The sequence below is a fragment of the Limulus polyphemus genome, unplaced genomic scaffold (genome assembly GCF_000517525.1).
Source record: "Limulus polyphemus unplaced genomic scaffold, Limulus_polyphemus-2.1.2 Scaffold1727, whole genome shotgun sequence".
NCBI lineage: Eukaryota > Metazoa > Arthropoda > Merostomata > Xiphosura > Limulidae > Limulus > Limulus polyphemus.
Window position 1 is genome coordinate 123290 of NW_013667337.1, and position 20412 is coordinate 143701.

At 30.6% G+C, this 20412-nt stretch overlaps 2 protein-coding genes across 3 annotated transcripts in view; one reads left to right on the top strand and one right to left on the bottom strand.

Annotated features, from left to right (window-relative positions):
* LOC106464724 (cytokine receptor-like factor 3) overlaps positions 1-10044 on the top strand; it is a 36278-nt gene extending 26234 nt beyond the window's left edge. Inside the window, exons 8-9 of the mRNA XM_013924877.2 lie at positions 2667-2815; positions 5862-10044. Coding sequence (XP_013780331.1) covers positions 2667-2815; positions 5862-6103 — 391 coding nt within the window. The 3' untranslated portion in view covers positions 6104-10044. The remainder of the gene's footprint in view (positions 1-2666; positions 2816-5861) is intronic.
* A 4359-nt stretch (positions 10045-14403) lies between these two features.
* LOC106464725 (DNA topoisomerase 3-alpha-like) overlaps positions 14404-20412 on the bottom strand; it is a 79570-nt gene continuing 73561 nt past the window's right edge. For both annotated transcript variants that reach the window (XM_013924878.2, XM_022392495.1), the window contains exons 28-30: positions 19932-20065; positions 18147-18251; positions 14404-15521 (exon numbers count right to left, since the gene is read on the bottom strand). In XM_013924878.2, the coding sequence (XP_013780332.2) occupies positions 15487-15521; positions 18147-18251; positions 19932-20065 (274 nt within the window). In that variant the 3' untranslated portion in view covers positions 14404-15486. The remainder of the gene's footprint in view (positions 15522-18146; positions 18252-19931; positions 20066-20412) is intronic.

Consider the following 20412-nt stretch of genomic DNA (forward strand, 5'->3'; position numbering starts at 1 on the left):
ACTCAAGGTATTACCCTACTTCCTAATGAGTTGATGTTCCACACCAATTATGCATATCAACCTTGCTGATCAATGAAATAATTGTTCAGAAACCCCCAAGGTACTCCACATGCTGGCTAATGAGTTGATGTTACACACCCACTACACATATCATCCTTGCTGACCAATGAAATATAGTTCAGAAACCCCAAGGTACTCCACATGCTGGCTAATGAGTTGATGTTACACACCCACTACACATATCAACCTTGCTGATCAATGAAATAATTGTTCAGAAACCCTAAGTATTCTCCATGCTATTGAGGTGATAATACACATCCACTACACATATCAACCTTGCTGATCAATGAAATAATTGTTCAGAAACCCCCAAGGTACTCCACATGCTGGCTAATGAGTTGATGTTACACACCCACTACATATATCATCCTTGCTGACCAATGAAATCATTGTTCAGAAACCCCAAGGTACTCCACATGCTGGCTAATGAGTTGATGTTACACATCCACTACACATATCAACCTTGCTGATCAATGAAATAATTGTCCAGAAACCCCAAGTATTCTCCATGCTATTGAGGTGATAATACACATCCACTACACATATCAACCTTGCTGACTGATGAGATAATGTTCCACACCTGACAGTTAACAAAGTTGCTAAACAATCAGATGGTGTTACACATTACACAATTATTAAGCTTTCAAGTTCATAAGTTAATTTTGTATGCACTGAAGTTATCAGTGTTGGTTTAAGAGATGATGTTGTACATTTGATGCATTCTGATTTATAACATTAAGTTGCACATTCCATGTTATCAACCATGTTGATTTATATTTCACATTTCATTTTATTAACTTGTTGGTTGATGGCATGGCATTTAATATTTTTACACTTGTTGAATGATGAAATGAATTTACACATTTCATGCTACCAACTTTGCTATTTGATAAAATGATGTTGCACATAAGTCTGCATAATGATTGATGCCTCTATGTGATATTTCAAGGATAGAACAAACATACAGTTACCTACCCTACACAACAACCAAAAGTTCATGGACTTTTTCTGTAGAAGGACTGGTGTAGTGATTTGTTATAGTAACACTGTTAATGAAAGAGACAAGACTGTATGTAAAGAAGGACAGAAACATAAATTTTAATGACTAAAGAAATGGGGAAGAAAAATAGCTGTTTATGCTACAGGAGAGCTACTGTGATGTGGTTGAAGTCGAGATAAATAAATTAACTGTATTTAAATAAACAAAATAGATTGTATATGGTAAGATAACATGAAAATTAACCTTACCTGAAAATCAACTGAAAGTTATTGGGCTGGATTATACAGAAGTTGTCACACTATCAGTGGAATGACTGTTATGAAACATGCAAATGAAACTTCCATAGCATGTCTTTAACTCTAGCAAAACAGAAATGATTCTGATTTAAAATGACAAAACTGTTTCCTCAGTCCACATCCTCTTTGTAGCTTACCAATCACACAATTGGATCACATATCTGGAAGCATATCTGTTCCATGTGACAGTTGTAGAAGAATCCTAGATACACAAGATAATGTAGGATACAATACAACTTTTCAATGAAACAGCAAGTAGCTTCTTTGAATGATTCCTGCTGTGGAAAGTAACACCTAGGGTTGAATTGGCACTTGACTTCAACCAATTTTAGCATGTTTCATATTAGATCCCTAGAACAGTTTAAACATTTTGTATGATATAAAAGATGAACTACAGGAGAGTGAGATATGTGATATTTGTAAATCACAGATGCATACATTATACTTATTATTTCTTCTGACTGCTGAGATTATGTTGGATATTTCATGCTACCAATGTCACATTTTGATGCTTACTCCATGTTTATTACTTCTTCTGACTGATGAGGTGAAACTGCACACTCCTTGTTTATCAAGGATGTTTATGAGGAATGTTGCTGTACACCCCATGTTTATTAATTCTTCTGACTGATGAGGTGAAACTGCACACTCCTTGTTTATCAAGGATGTTTATGAGGAATGTTGCTGTACACCCCATGTTTATTATATTGTCTGACTGATGAGATGAAACTGCACACTCCTTGTTTAACAAGGCTGTTTATGATAAATGTTGCTGTACACCCCATGTTTATTATATTGTCTGACTGATGAGATGAAACTGCACACTCCTTGTTTATCAAGGCTCTTTATGATAAATGTTGCTGTACACCCCATGTTTATTATGTTGTCTGACTGACGAGATGAAACTGCACACTCCTTGTTTATCAAGGCTGTTTATGATAAATGTTGCTGTACACCCCATGTTTATTATGTTGTCTGACTGACGAGATGAAACTGCACACCTTGTTTATCAAGGCTGTTTATGATGAATGTTGCTGTACACCCCATGTTTATTATATTGTCTGACTGATGAGGTGAAACTGTACACTCCTTGTTTATCAAGGCTGTTTATGATAAAGGTTGCTGTACACCCCATGTTTATTATGTTGTCTGATTGATGAGATGATGCACAGAAACCACATTTTGTTTTTACTTGATAACTTTAAAATTTTTATTTGATGTATACTATTGACACAGTCTTTTAAAAATTACTCTAATTTTTGTTGATTTAGGTATTATCTACATATAGGATTTTTACTTGTATTTTCTAGTCTCCCTCATTCCTTACACTTCCGAATTCTGGACGTTGGAAAGACACCAAAATTGGATGAAGGTATAGCATTAATTGATGCAAGTGTTCATACTCAAAGTACAAAGTTCACATTCCTTCAGCAGGGTGTTGTTTTTATCAACCTACAAGGTAAGAAAGGGGGCAGAAATTTTAATGTAATAATGTGGAAAACATTATAAGTAAAAAGTATGTGTTCATCATAAGTTAATTCAATTGTACTATTGTGAACTCATGGTTTACCTTAGTCGGTAAGGTATATTAGAAGTATAAGAATTATTTTATTATAACTATGCTCAGAATTGAATGACACAAAGAACTTGAAAATTTGATGAGAACTTCAAAAAGAAGAAAACATAAAACCAGTTAAAAAATTTAAAAACCAGGTTTGCACAGTGTATTTGTAGATAGTAAAAACTCTAAAGAAACCTTTGAAGCAGTAAGATTAAAACATTTGTATTCTGAAGTTTGTAAACATAATTATAGCTCAATGCTTTTCTCTTAGGTTATTCTAATAAACAAGCATATATTGCTTATTTAAGATACTTGGTAATTTTTAATATAACACTTCTATTTCAGCTAAAAAAAAAATTTTTAAACAGAAACAATTTTATATTTTTCTACATTGTAATCAGCATTGTTTTTGTTAGATCACTTTCTATTCAATTGGGGCATGGGTTGGCCCATTGGTAGAGTTCTGGATTAGGGAGCAGGTGAACTTGTGTGATGTCACAAAATATTCTCTGCACTTTTAGCAGCAGATTTATTTCAAGACTGAGAATCAATCCCTTAGCATGGATGGTGGGTGCTGCTGACTGGTTGCTTTCCCCTCTAGTCAGTAGCAGGTAGCCTTCGTAGCTTTGTCACAAATATAAAATACAAGCTTACTTTTCAGTTAGATAGGTTCTCAGTTAGGTAAGTTTTGCTAATGTCATCTGATCAATGTTATATTAAAGAAACTTTAACAAAGTTGTTTGATCTTGAGCTTTTGAAGAGCTAACTTCTTTTTTTCAGGAGCATTTTGGATAGATGATTATTATATTTGGGAGCTTATTAGTCAAATTTGTGTTAAAAGCATTTTGTTTCTTTAAGAAGTTATTGTTGGTATTCTTTATGTAGCTTTTTCTTTCATTTTGGTTTAACATTTTTTTTTTAGAAATATTATGTAAAGTATAACTTTCTTAATAATAGGGTTTTAGCAAGGCAACATTTTCTTCCAAGCGTATTGTGGCCAAGTAACTCTTTCTTTGTGTTTGTTATATGCAATTTACTTTCTAGCAAATGTGTTTTATCCAAATAAGTTTTCTGTTTAGAAATGTGATGGTTAGACATTTCTCTTTGGGATATTTTGAATGAATATCTGAATGGCTCTGAGTTTTTCAAGTACAAAATTTTAGCTCATAGCTCTGTCATCTGTTGACCAATTTGAGATCTGATTACATTTTTGACTAAAAAGGTCATACCCTTTCGATTTATGATTTTGACCACGTCTAATGTCTCATAAGTTAATGTACTCTAATCCTGCTTAAAAGAATTTGAGGGTAGGCTGGCAGAGATCCTGATGAGTAATAAAATTGAATCTGATATACATGCGCACCACACTTGGTATCGCTGGCACATGAAAATATAACTAATAAAAAAAAAAAGTCTCAGATTAATTTATTCTAATTCTGCCTAAAAGAATTTTAAGTGTCATGGCTATTAAGGATTTCCTCATTTCTCCAGAGCGTTTTGACTAACCAAACTTTTGTTTAGTAGAATATGGCTAAATTTTTATCACAAGTTTTTGGTCATCATCATCATCTTCAAATTTTCTCTAACATTAATTTTTTTCTTCAAAATGTGTTACTGAATAATATTTGTGTGTCACTTTAGATATGCTTTGATAAGCAGTCTTATTCAAGTTATTTTGTAGTTGTTGTCAAATTGCTCTTCAGGAACATGTTGGTCAAGCAACATTTTTTTTAAATTAAATTTTGGCTAAGCAACTATGTTTTTGAGGAGCTTTTTGACCAGGCTTCTTTCCTTAAAATTGTTTTTGTTACTAAGTTACAAAGTTAGTTCCTATTGAAGAGTGTTGCTTTGTAGTGGTTGGTTAGTTTTCTCCATTAGTTTTGGTTGGGTAATATTTCCTTTAACTGCAAGAATGTTGGGCAGATAGCCTGTTCTTCTAATGTGTTTCATCTTGATAATTTTCTTTGAAAAAGCATTACTTTGTCAGATGTTAGTCAGATTAACCTAATAGTCAAGCATGTTTCATTATAGTCATTTTCTCTGAAAGAATGTTACTTTGTTAGATGTTAGTCAGGTTAACCTAATAGTCAAGTATGTTTCATTATAGTCATTTTCTTTGAAAGAATGTTACTTTGTCAGATGTTAGTCAGATTAACCTAATAGTCAAGTATGTTTCATTATAGTCATTTTCTCTGAAAGAATGTTAATTTGTTAGATGTTAGTCAGGTTAACCTAATAGTCAAGTATGTTTCATTATAGTCATTTTCTCTGAAAGAATGTTACTTTGTTAGATGTTAGTCAGGTTAACCTGATAGTCAAGTATGTTTCATTCTAGTCATTTTCTCTGAAAGAATGTTACTGTGTCAGATATTGGTCGGGTTAACCTGTTGTTCAAGCGTATTTCATTCTGTTCATTTTCTCTGAAAGAATGTTACTGTGTCAGATATTGGTCGGGTTAACCTGTTGTTCAAGCGTATTTCATTCTGTTCATTTTCTCTGAAAGAATGTTACTGTGTCAGATATTGGTAAGTAATATTGTGTAAAATATTTTGTCCAAGTTACTTTCTTTTGGAGAGTGTTACTCTGTTATATTTGGTTATTTTTCTGCATATAGATTTGGCTAGTTTTAATGTATATTTTTAAAATTTTATTGATCAGTTAGTTTTCTCCTAACTACAGTATTCTTTCGATTTTGTCCAAGAACATATTTGGTCAGTATTGTTTTTACACTCATTTTCTTCACTGTGAGTTGTTTTTTAATGAAAAAGTTTTCATGACTGAAACATTGACAAGGTGGTTTCTGTTTACATTTTTAATCGTATTATTGATAACATTTTGCTATTTGTGTTATGATGCTCAAATACACAAATTAGGTATACGTTTATGAATATATTATCTCTTTTTCTTAACTGATATTTTTTTACATTCTTGGTATCTGTTTTAGGCGTTGTTTTTGTTAACGGCTATAAAATGATGACAGAGTTGCTTCCACTGTGCCGTGGATCATCTGTTTACTTTTACGTGGAACCTTTGGATTCAAACAAAAAAGTCAGGGTAATGATTGAAAGTGGAGATGGACAGATAACTTATGATTGGAAGACAGTTCAGGATACTGGTTGTAAATACCTAGACATCTATTTTGGTATGTTCTTCAGAGAAGAAGGTTGGAAGATTGTTGTGGAGTAATACCAGACATAATGTGAGAAAATGCATCTACTTCCAACAGTAAACAGGAAAAATATTATACAGAGATTTTCGTATCTCAAAATAAAATTTAATCTTATAATTCTTTGTTGTATTTCTCAGTAAGAAGTTTACTATGCAGCCACTTTACATAACTGTGTTAGCCCAGTGCTAGTTCACTGGTGATACTTTGTAAGTAAATGTTTGGTATATAAAAAAAAGTCATGCAAAATACTACTGGTTATATATATATATATATATTTTTTTTTGTTAATCCAAAGTAAATATATTTCATGAACCCCTTTTATATTTGAATATGTAAATGAATGTTTTCAAAATATTATTAAAATCCAAAAATTTATTACTGCTTTTCCCATTTTTAATTCCACTGTTTTTTGTTCAACTTGAAGCTAGCTAAACTATAAGTATTTTTTAATTTTCTGCTTTCAGCTGCTTGAATTAACCTTGAAACCACTTAACCTATAAGTTTTTATATAATATGCTGCCTCCAGTTGTATAGCTTTTTTTGATTAACCTTGAAACCAATTAAAATACAAGTGTTTACTTATTCCAGTTGTTTTTTATAGTACTAGCATTTATTTCTAAATAAATTTAAATATGCAAATATTTGTTTTGAATTTTGAAATGTCAAAATAAGAAATATTATTCAGAAACTAAATTTAAGTACTTATTTACACATTTTTTACTTTCACTATTTTGAAGAAAAAAAAATCCTTGAAACTAGTTAAAGTACAATATTTGTAACATTTAAGGGTTCCAGCTGTGTTTTCTCAACTTAATCTAAAAACCAGTATTTATAAGAGACCTTGAATCCAGTTAAACCACAAGTATTTAATGGATTTACTTCTTCCCCTGTATTTTTATGGGACTATCCTTGAGCTCTATAAATTTAATGACCATGCAATAGAAATGCTTTTGAATTTTTAAATATGAAAGTAAATATTATTGAAATCTCCAGTTTTATTACTGTTTTGCCCATTTTTTATTGTCCTTGTGTTTATAAGAAACAAGACCATGAAGATAGTTAAACTGCAAGCATTTTTTATAACTTATTGCTTTCAATTTCATAATTTTCCTCCTCTAAAGAACTTTGAAACCAAACTTTGTGTATTTATAGGACTTAATGCTTTCATTTGCATCTATTATAGATTTATCTTGAAACCTGTTAAACTACAAGTTTTTGTAGAATTTACTGCTTTCAGTTTTTGTCTTATCTAAATAACCCTGAAACAGTTAAACTATTTAAGTTTACTGCTGTTTTAGCCAGATGATATTGCTAAGGGTAAAGGCTTCTATAAATATTTTATGGTTGTTCCCCACAGATAAAATAGTTATGTCATTAGTACTTAGCCATTGTTATCACTATTTAAAACAATTCTATGCAAAATTGATTCAAAGTAATTGTTTGGTGTTGCTTGAATTTTTCTGTTTCTCAAATTCAGATATACTATATTTAAACAGTATCACCAAAATTTGCTTTCATATTAAAATCTCCAATTTCATACTTGTATTGACTAAATTTGAGTCAGCAACATGGTTTTTTACAGGAACTTTTTTTTGGTGCAGTGTTACTGCATGTTTTCTGGGTGTACTTAAGGGTTTCAGAGCTGAATACCCATGGTATGCACAAAGAGACTGACTTCTACATAGTTCAATTACCCAAGCTGTAGAAATATACACATCTACAAACAGTGTTAGTAGTAGTTTTCTAGAGATACTCATGAACAAACACTTTATCCAATGGTTTTCTCTTAACAAATGTAAAATTTACATACAATAATAATTTATTCTGAAAGTGTGTTGTTTATATTTTGATACTGTGTTTTCATATACATTACTTCGAGTAAAATAGATGTTACGTAAATTTGTCCCATTTAATTTTTTTTTATTAAATTTGTATGCAAGTGGTCATGTTTAAATATCTCGGGTTTGTATGTAATAAGATCTCATGTCCTAAACAAATTATCTTGGACAGTTTTATTGCTGTTCCTACATTTATCCATTATTATTGTCTATACCAGTTGTTCCCATCCTTTTTACAATTGAGGACCAGCTAGTTCCAATCCCAAATTTTCATGGACCACTTAATACAATATTAACTTATATAAAGTACTTTTAAATTTCATTATAAAACAATATACTTCAGTAGTTATATTCTAAAACATAAGATTTTTTTTTCAGTCATCTTGTGGACTGGTGGGCCAAAACAATGAAACTAAGTTACCCAAGATTAGCAAAACGTTAACTGTATTTACCATAGCTACTTATTGTGGAAAATTTATAACTATATTTGCTCCAGAGTTAGGATTGTTCATAATAAAAACACAGTTTGCAGTTTATCATAGGTATGACTCTAGTCAGAAGTTTATTTTTAGCAAGAAGCTAACATTTGTATAGCATACTACTCAAAACTGAACAGAATTAGTTTATAGTGAGAAACTTGCATTGTTCAGTTAATGACATGATGGCCAAACCTGAAATACTTGGGTATCCATTTGTATATGCAAATCTATCTATTTATATAATGTAGAGACAATTCTTTGCTATCAAGAACCTTCAAAAGTAGGGTTGTGATTTCTGATGAATTTTCTTTGTGGTTACCAAAGCTTATGATCAGTTGGTTAAATCGCAACATTTCTGGTAACTTTCATTTTCCTGTCTTCATGAATCATCTATCTCTACTACAGGCTGTAGCTACTTATAAAGAAACATCATTTGACATCACAGCCTAAACCTTCTATTAAGTGTGGTTATGTTGTTAACGAAACAATAGATTTTAATCATTAGCTAGTTAAGTAAAATTTTTTAGCCATAAAAAAAGAATTGCAAAATGATATATATACTGGAAACTTTTACTAATATGGATAAATAATGAAAGGTAAGGCAAAACGTTTCCTCAGCTTTTAAATTTAGTTCATAACTTAGTATCTTGCTATAAAATTTAACAGTATAATCAGTCCATAGTTTTTTTATTTGTACCTCAAACTAGTAAAAACAAACCCACTTTAAAATGAGTGAATTTAGTAAAGTGAAATGCCATTCAGAATTCAAATAATTCTAATCAGATTGAAAACAAACATAAATTATGTTGAGATGTGTATTTAATCACTTATTTTCATATTACAGTTAATTAACACAATCAATATAAGTTACTTTAATATTGGATTATAATAATTCTACTTTACACCAATTAAGGGAAAAAAAGGCATCACTGAAGAAGCAAAAAAGAAAAATTGGAAATTAAGTGATTCCAAAACTGCTGTTCAAATCACACAAATAAAAACAATTGATTTTTGTACTACAAAAACCATGTAAATAAATTATGACCTGAATTTCCAAACAAACTACTTAAACTTCTTTATATTTTTCGTATAGTGAGCTTGGTAGATTTTTTGCTGCTTTTATGTTGACTGGAGTTATACAGCTCATAACCACACAACTGTGTGTTTTAGGTAGCCGTTTCATAGTACCAAGTACATTTACTGGGGAGGAAGGATTTTGTTCTTAATCATTCCTATTATGAATTTTTTTTACATCTTGATTTGAAGATATATTTAATCTTATTGAAGGATATATTTTTTTTTGTTAAACATTACTGGTGATAATGAGTTTTTCAATAATGATAGCAAAAAACCTAGACCCAACACAGTTTTTTCAAGTTAGCATTAAAATTAGTCCAAAATTGAATTTTTCTCTCTCTCTGTCCTTCCTTTCAAGCTAAATAATATCAGATAAAGCATAAAGTTGCTTCTCAAAGTACATAGTTTTTAAAATTAAAATTTTTGTTCTAATTTCATATAAACAGGTACTATTTGTTGAAGCAATGGTAAGGTAAAAGTTAAGTAAGGAGCAGCATTGGGTCAGTATTTGAAACCAAAGTTTTAACAAGAGTATTATGAGTGAATCTTTGGCCAAGTAATAAATAACAAAAATAAATATAGTAACAAGAATTTTTATCTATACATGCACAGTTATAAGTATTACACAAGTTACTGATTTTTTTAAACCTTTTTAAGTATTAATATTAATTAATAAAGTCTTAGATAATGCTCATAAAATGTCAGTGTGTAAAGTATTGAATAAGCATGGTTACCACTTTCTTTGAATCATTCAAAATTTAGCAGACAGAAGAATTATTTGATGTAAAATTTTCATGAGCAACTTTCACTCGAAAACCTCATCCAACAAAAAAAATTCCTCATTCTTGTGTTGCTACTTCATGTGTGTAAAAGTTATCACTGAACACTAAAATGTAATACGCAAGACACATACACAGTAAATATTTCTTTATTATAGTTTCTAGATAGACATGCTTGTAAATAATAAAAAAAAGCATAATAGTTAATAGTAACACTATTTATAATAAATATCTAACCAAACTTATCTGTTTAAAAAATCTTCAAAAGTTAGAAACACTACTAGGAAAGGCCCGGCATGGCCAGGTGGTTAGGGCACTTGACTCGCAATCTGAGGGTCGCGGATTCGAATCCCCGTCACACCAAATATGCTCGCCCTTTCAGCCGTGGGGGTGTTATAATGTGACGGCCAATCCCACTATTCGTTGGTAAAAGAGTAGCTCAAGAGTTGGTGGTAGGTGGTGATGACTAGCTGCCTTCCCTCTAGTCTTACACTGCTAAATTAGGGACGGCTTTGCACGAAATTCAAAACAAATAAACAAACAAACTTCTAGGAAATCAGCTATGCAAAACTATGGGTGGTTATGGGATCAGTTATATCAAATGTAAATATATACTGGAACTTCTTTAATTAAAAGTAGAAACTTCTATATAAAATTATCAGCCTAGTCTATTTATTGCTCACTGAAAAAGCATTGTTTAAGCTCTCTTCCTTTTACATGTCCTAAACTATTATCTCAACTTTTATAAATTGTTTTAATTAAAACTAGTTACCCCAAAATCACCAACGTTATATGAACCAAAAATGCATGGGGTGGTTCCGTATTGGAGAAGGAATATTGATTATAATTCTGAACTTACTATGTGTATTACCATGAAATCTGGCAAGCTTTTACTAAAATGTACACATCTATTGTATACAAAAAAACAGTTGTGTTATAAAAGTATTTGTTACTCAAGATGCAGTGGAGTGTAAGGTGATGTTCATGTCAAGCATAAAAATACTTTTGTCCATCATACAGTTTACATATTGCATTTGTGTAACCTCTAGAACCTTTGCAATATATATCTACAGTTTTATACGTATCTCTGTTTATTACAACTGGTATTCATTCTTCTCTACCATGGACTGTTGCTAAATAAGAAATGTTGAGTAAAATGAATAGTTGGTCACTCTGACATCAAATACATAATACCATATTGAATGGCACTCTGTAAAATTTTATGGCAGGCACACTTTTACCCCAATCAGTCCACACAGGGTTATGTGAAAGTTGACTACACTCGTTACAGTTAATGCAGATAACCAAGTCTTCATTATATTTACTAACACAAGTATATACATACAAAAATGTGATCATTTTCTTAAACACCTCTCTGTAGTTGTACACATACTACATTATTGACTGTTAAAAGAGTAAACCAATCATATAATGAGTAACTGCTGCTAAGAAAATGCAAAATAACCAGAAAATGGATGCTTGTTTAGTTTCCACTCTTCTCTTAAGAACAGGGCCAACTGCTATCCAGATATTTATGAACAAAGTTTGATTTACTTAAGTATTAGTTGGACTCACCAAACTTGCAAAGTGACACAAAACCTTTGTACTAGTAAATTAACATGTGTGTGTGTGTAAAACTGCAGTATATATATTCAGTACTTCTGAACTTTCTCATAAAAATTAGTAAAACAAAATTTTCTATCCTCTGTTGGTAAAAAGTTTGAGTCATTAATACAAACATTACAAAATCCTTATCATAATATATGAATAATAAGTTTACTATTCGGACTGATATTGAAATTTAATCTTTAATTGTTATTCATCATACTATGACCACCAGTTCTTTCAAACTTTGGTGTTAATTATATATATATATATTGCACCTGTAAGATTCTTAATACAAGTATTGCATGTTTTGTAATTTCAAATAGTTGGTAATTTTTGATATTTCATCAATTTTGTTAATATTTACTGGTTCCTTGGAATACAAAAATTTATATTAGATTGATTTGTTGTATAAAAACCCTCATTAGATCCAGTGTGAGAAATCTTTATCAAAGTATAGCCCTGGGAATGGAAATATTAGGTATAACAACATCAAAGGTCCATCTAGGCTGTCCCATCCATTATATTAAACTAAATACTAAAACACTTAAAAGTCAACCCTTATCATTCAAATATTTGCCAAGCTTTGTCTTAAACTCTCTTACATTTAATGCATCCATCACATCTGAAGGCAACCCATTCCAAAGGCCAACAACCCCTGTTTGAAAAATATAGCTGAAAATGACTCCTACCTTGCCAAAATCTGTATTTGTGTCCCCTAGTCTGACCATTCTCACCATGAAAGATGATGTATCAACACTATCAATTCTATTAACTATCATAAACATCTCAATCAGATCATCTAACTTCTTTTTTTCAAGAGAAAACAAGTTCAAAGATTTTAACCTATCTTCATATGACAACCTTTTCATCCCAGGTATCATCTTAGTAGACCTTCTCTGAACCCTTTCCAATAATTCAATGTTGTTTCTGTGGTAAACAAGAGGTTAACGTGAGTTAATTAATACTGTTAGGAACACAGATGTTTCAGATTGTCTCAATAGGAATTATACTAAATTACTTAGTTTTTATAAACAATAAAGTATATACCGAAGGATGGTTATTAGATAAATTATCCACACACAGTTAATACATAATATTCCAGTGTAATGCAAAGGTTTTTTCGTAACAGTTTACTTGTAATAAGTTCTCAAACTAATATCTTGAACAGTAGCTTTCTTCCATTTGCATTCAGTATACTGAAGAAACATGAAAAATGATGTAACCAAGTTTTTAAATGATTAAACAATGCCAAATCAAATAAATTTAGACTTAACTTTTTCTGCTTTTTTGTTTCCTTTTAAAAGTCCTGGTTAAATTAAAATGTATGATTTAAATTTTTTAACTGTCAAAACTTTGGTCACACAAGATAAAATTTTTAAAAGTGTTTAACATTTTTTGTTCTGTTGATCTGCCTTTCCTCTTTCTGCAATGCTAAAGACAATGAAACAAATCCTGTTTATTTTTTTATTGGTAAGTACACAACTACATAGTGGGCTACCTGTGTTCTGCCCACAGTGGGTATCAAAACCCGATTTTAAGTGTCATAAGCCCTTAGACTTACCAGGGAGCATCTGTTTAATTCGGCAAGCAGTATTGGTTGAGGTTTGTTTCATAAAAGTTCATTAAACTGGTTTCAGTTATTATGTGGTATGTTTGCAATAACTACTATACAGATATGTAGATTTTTCTCTTTAAATTTATGCTATCTGTGAAGAGATTTGGTTTGTATTTTTATTTTATTTTTTTTTCAAGTGAATAAAACTTGACACAATATGTGCTTCTGTTGTGAATTGTGCTTTCTTTCTTACATATAAGTGTTGGATACAACACTTTATGGCCGTTATACAGACTTATGATGATTTTGATACTTCTGACTTCTACAACAGTATGTACAAGAGATTTACTACTGAAGACTGACATTTTACTCAAATAGTGATGAGAAAAAAATTAATTCACAACACATCTACATTTTGAATTATAGAGGAATTGCATAGTTCTTTTGGTGTGGCTGTGGTTTTATTTAAAATAACAGAATGGTTTCTTTGACACATAATGTAGATTCATCTGGAGAGCCTGATAGAATTTTAAACTCTCTAAAAAGTAAGGTGAGAGTATCCTACCTTCGAAGATCTGGGGTAGTGTACGAATTCCAGTGTAGATAAGCAATACCTAGTACCACCTAGCAGAAAGGATATAATATTCCTACTCTAACAAACCTAGGTAAGCACACAATAAAAGAGCACAACACAGTTACTTCTTAGAAATTTAAAATTCTATCAGGATCTTCAGATGAATGGATGTTATGCAACAAATAATCCATTCTGGACAAAAAGAAATATGAAATTCCTTTTTTAATCAAAAACTAGATGAATAAAAAGTGTGATCACTAGAAAAAAAACAATTACAGGATTATAATAAAACTATATCTATTGATTAGAAGTCTTATTAAAACTATCTGAATCAAAGGCCTTTCCATGATTTGTTTAAATGTTACCTGGCCCCACTTAAAACATTTGAACCTGACAACTGTAGTATGTTTTTATCTACACTACAATATTTTATTCTGACAACATGTACACTCATATTTCAGTATGTTCAAAAGGAAAAATATTGAAAGTTAACTTACAATTCAAGAAAAATTAAACCTACAAAATATTTATGTCAAAAGTTATATACAATAGACTATACAGGATAACAGTTCAGTTATCAAACATAAGCAATGTCCCATAACGATATTGTCAAAAATATGAACCACATAAATGTAGAAAAGACATTGCAAAACGTTTAAATTAAGCAAATGAGTTACATTTTTACCAACAGTGTGGTCTGATCTTGTGCCTAACTAAAGAATATGTACTTTTACTTTCTCTCTGACTTCATATTGAACAAAGATTTGAATGGTTAAAACCATTTGTTGAACTTTATTACAGTTTCTTTCTTCTCTTTTCAGCTGAAGATGATGTTCTGCAAGTTTTCCAATAGCAGTATTTCCAAGTGTGGGCTGATGATATCATAAACCCAAACTTAAAATCATTTACTATTTATAATAAAATTTATGATGTTGATATTTTTCATGAAAATTTTGAGCACACTTGAAAACTTATTAACCCTTTCAAACAATTTTGTTTCTAGTGACTTGCACATTAAAAAAAAATTTAAATATTTCTTAACCTGAGAACATAACACTCACACTACCTGCTATATTTGTATCATGGAAATGTTTTTTTTTCCATTTTCCTCGCAACTCTTCAGATTTCTCTTACTATACCATCATCAACCTAAAATTTAAAAGTTTCTTTAGCAGCACCACTCTTCAGATTTCTATCAGTTTGGTATTTGTTAGAAACCTCTGAAGCTGAATGAATGGGGATTTCTAAAGCCCATTTTTAGCCACAATTTAGAGCTTGACAATCAGACAAGTGGTAGAAGTAACTGAATGGGTCATACCATCATTGTAACCTGATAAACGTCATTTGTTGAGATTGCTTCCAAAGCTTAGTATGTCAAAGGTAAAAATGACATTAAACTACTAGAGAGACTTATTTTAAAATCAGTCCTAAAATAGTCACATTTTAAGTTGGTAGGACATAATGGGCATACTGTAATGGTCAATCTCATACTATCTATTCATAGGACAAGATTTACGTGTATGACCTGAAAAGAACAAAGACAAAAAATTATATGTATATGGATATTCAGAAATAGAAATATTGCAAACACAACAAGTACGATAAGTATGTTAAAACTAGCATATACAACATACCAGGGTTGCCAAGTCGGACTATTTATGGCCAAATTCCAGAAATTTGGCCTTTTTCTACCATGTTTGGCCAAAATATTTTGAGTAAATTTTGGTCAATTCTCTGTACAATTTATTTTTTTTACTGTTTTTGTTTATATATATACCTCTACGAGACAAGACAAGATTACAAGCGTTGCATTATTTAATAGTAGTAGTAGAACGTTTTACATGTTATGACATGTGTCATGTGGTTCCAGTGTGGATATTGAAGAAATTATATGAGTTTTATTTCTTAAATCTGATAACCTTTTATTTACTATGCCTCCTAAGTGGAAACCGTATTATGATAGTGGCAGGAAATGCAATAAAGAGTGGGAAAAAAGTTCCTATGGTTACGAAAAGAAAGTTACAATACTTTCTGTACAGTTTAATAAAATATGATATTTTTAAGTTCAATTTTTGTTTTATAGTAGTGTTTTGTATGGAGTTTAGGAGTTGGCCTTTTTTAACCATTAATTTGTCCATAAATCTCCCCCAACCATCTGGCAACCCTGCAACATACATACTATACATAAAGCAGTATCCAAGATGGAAACCAAACCAAATTACATACAATTCCTGTGAGTATTATTCATACACAGGTGTCTGCTTGCCACCAAGGGTTACTAATTTTATACATGGTATAAACATACAACTGTAAGAGCACCCCTATGAGGTCATCACAGATTATGATACCTAAAAAGATTTCCTTCCTATAACTTTAAATGGCCAGTAATTATAATATGAAATACTTGAACCAGTAATTTACAGAATCAGTTAGATAAATACTTATATCAGAGAAAACACTACACATTCAAAGAAAATGTTTTTTGTTTTTTTAAGTATATACTCCTATATTTCTACTGGTTCAGTTATCAAACTGGCCAGCCACTATAATCATAGTGTATTAACACCTTGAACCTGGAAATTAGTAGAAGTTATCATGTGCTCTCATGAAAAGCATGAGATACTGGACTAAAAAGGGTTAACCTCCTATCAACAGCATCAGTTCACTGGACTAACCCTATATTTGTGAAACTATACATAGCACCATTTACTATAGCTCTGAATTTACTGTCTGTGAACTTATGAAACCTGTAATGTGTCAGTCTGAGTAAAAGAAGATTTTCGTGGTAAGAATAAAATCACTTCTTTTCATTTTACAGTTTACATATTTCATTTGCATAATCTCTAAAACCTCATAGACAAATATAATTTTTTTTAGTAAAAATGTTATATTTTATCTCTTATTTTCTCTACCCTAACAATAACTGTAGTGAAATAATCAATAAACAGAGGAAATAAAATTAAATATATGAAATAAAATAAATACTGTTTTTTGTATAATGGCTGCAAATTGTAAGAGACACTTACAGTTATTTATTGAAACAGCCTCAGCTTTCTAACCTTTTCACATGCCTGCTTGCTTTTAATTATATTACTTAATAGTGCCTTTAGACCCTTTCTAAGTACGTAACAGGCAGTTAACCACATCAGGAGAACTTAGAGTAAACAACCGAGTTACAATCGCAGTGAGCTTGAGCTGGTCCTGTGATTTTTTTTTCGCTTTTTGTTATCTAACCTGAGGAGTTTCTCATTTTTACATTTCAGTTACTTTTCTACAAAAAAAAAAAGAATATTCATAAAAAACAACAAATTCTAAACTTACATTAGAGTTGAAGCCTATTTCACTAATTTGTACATGAGAGTATTCTTCTTTAGCACTAACTTTTTCATGCTATCTTAATTTTCCACAAAATCACTAATGTCCCTTTCAAATATGCATTTTATAACATAAAAAATATATCAGGAACTAGAACAGAATGTCTCAAAACTACTAGATTCAACTGGCTTTCTAACCATGATCATAAACAATGAAACTGAGACTAAATGTCTACTTACAGCCATTAAAACAAGATAACAGAATAAGGGATCTTTTAAAGAAAAAGCAGTTCTTTCTGTTGGTTATAAATAGTCCAATAGTTATGTCATAGAGAATTACTGGCATTTTGTGAAAGCCAGAATGATACGGGAGGGGGGTATGCTATAAGGGTTTTACATTTTTCTTTTTTGATATTTCGATTGGAGGTCCTAAGTTTACAATAGGTCTATAAGTCACTTCTCATTATTTTGACATTCAGAAGATCATATAAAGGTAGAAAAAATCTAAAATGGACAATATAGAGTGCAGAGACATAACATAAGTAAAAACTGAGAATCTATTTACATATTTCCCTTTGGAATTAAGAAGCTAAAACCTAGATAATATACAAATAAAAGAATATGTTTTGATGCCCATGATTATTGATATACATTGATAATAAAGTTGCTTAGTTAAATTTTGAATGTAACTACATAAAAGATCATGACATATGCACTTTGACCCAGCTACTGATATAGGGTTAAAGAATCTTCATCAATCCTCACAGAATAAAACATTTATGACAGTAGAATTAGAAACAAATTTAGGTTTACTACAGCTAAGTTGAAAAACTTACCTTCCTGTCCACATACACCACACCTTCTCTTTCTTTTTGTCCCTTGCTTCTCATTTTTTCCTGTAGAACGTACTGTCGTGGGTCTTCTAGCACCTCGACTCTCACCTAGGCAAGAAAAAAGACCAACAAATTTAATAAAAAAAATCTAACTTCAGTATCTTGTACATCCAAATTATGAAGGTACTAAGTTCACTATTTAAAAATACAATAATAAACTAGTGTAAAATCAACTATATGCAACCATTTAGTCTTAGTAATGGCGTGCCGTGTCTACATAACTTATATGCAACAAAACCCTCTTCTTATGTGTATTGTACTATCAGGACCCAAATTAGTGGTTAGTGTTAGGTTTGCTAATAAAGCTTATTAATTCTTACTGTCAAGTATTGATATACCTGTTGATAACACACTGTTGATGATCTTGCAAGACAATCTGGTACATGAATTTATGAAGTTATATATAATTTCCTGTATAGGATCTAACTGACAAAATATGTTTGTACACACATTGTTTAACATAAGTTTATTTTCTCTTAACATACACAGAACTATGTTTAGGACTAAAGTTACTTCTTTCTCTGCAACAGAAAACAGCACAATTTTAAAGGTGGTAACTCCGTTCAACCATTTTCAGAACATGTAATCATAAAACAAATACCAATTTCAGTTAATTTCAATACACTGTTGATTTTGAGCATTTTCTCAAGTCACAAAAGGATAATACTAGCAACTCTGCTAACTACAAATATCAAAAATTTAACTTTCAATCATTTTAAAGATAACTTATAAATATATTCATATCAAAAGTGCTTAGCTGTTTACACATTAAAATATCACAAAAAAGGCAATTTTGAAATTATGTAAATTTAATGTTTGAATGCCTATTATCAAAATACCATAGTTATCCTTCTTCTTGTAACTGAAAAATAACAAATCTGTTTTTAATACAAGTAAAGTGACTTAACCAGTTCTGCACTGAATAGGAAACTTCAGAAATATCTTTAAAAATAAACTCAATAAACTTATGAAATGAAAAACTCTATAAACTATCATTCTAAGTGCCAACTGTTGATGATCTTGCAAGAGAATCTGGTACAAGAACTTATGAAGTCATACCTAATTTCTGCACTGGATCTAACTGACAAAATATGTTTGTACACACTTTGTTTGACATAACAGTCTTTACTCTTAAACAAAAATCTACTTCTTGAACTTAGTTTCTAATATTATATTGTAGTTGAACTTTTTCAAACACACTTATTACCAAGAACAGTGTTCAGTTTTATTAAAATAATTATTCTGTTACCTTTATCATGTTTCATTATAGCATATAAGTAAAGTATATTTACCACTAAAATTATGAGTATAAAATAAAAGATACAGTGCTAATTAGAGCAGTGGCATCATGCACAGAGGCCATAGGTCATATGGTTCTAAATTTTAATAAAATACTACTACAATCTTTACCACCTAAATGAAACCCAAGAAATAAACAATGTTGCAAATAGGTTTAGATAAATTGTATTTATCACTATTCTACATAACACTAAGACTGATGAAACTTTATAATATAAAAATGTCAGAATAACCTGAATTATTTCCAATCTTTCAAAATGTTGACACAGAAGTCTGCCTAACAATTAGTTTTAGTAATCTGGAAAATAAAAATGTAAAATCCTTTATTACTTTATTAGTCACTCAATTTGTGACACTAAGCTTCAAGTTTATAAGTTCTCTCTTTTTCCTACTTCACTGATGTCAGTAACAAAACAGAATAATACCAACCTCTACTGGCCGAGAAAGATGAACCAGCAACAATGCCATCTGCCCACTGGAAGAACTGACACTGTTGTCCTTGGGGTTTGGCACATACATAAAACTGACGACCTTTGTTTGGTCCTTCCTTCTGGACTGTTAAACTGAAATGGAACAATCATCTTTTTTACTTTCTTTATGATTACTGCACTATGCTATATTTTCCAGTATAACATCTCAATACAAACAAAATAAGCTTTATGTATGGACTTTTTTTTTTAATCAGTATCTAATTAAAATATTACTGGTCTTTGATTATTCTGAAACAATTTACAAGACAAAAAATATGCTACACATACTTCACTGATCAAAATATTAAATTAATAATGGTCTTCTCTTTTACATAAACTTCACATAATGTCTATATTTTTTAAGAAATTTTACTTCATAATATGAAAAAAGGATTAAACTGTTTGAAAATATTAAATTACTTATAAAATTAAAACTTAGT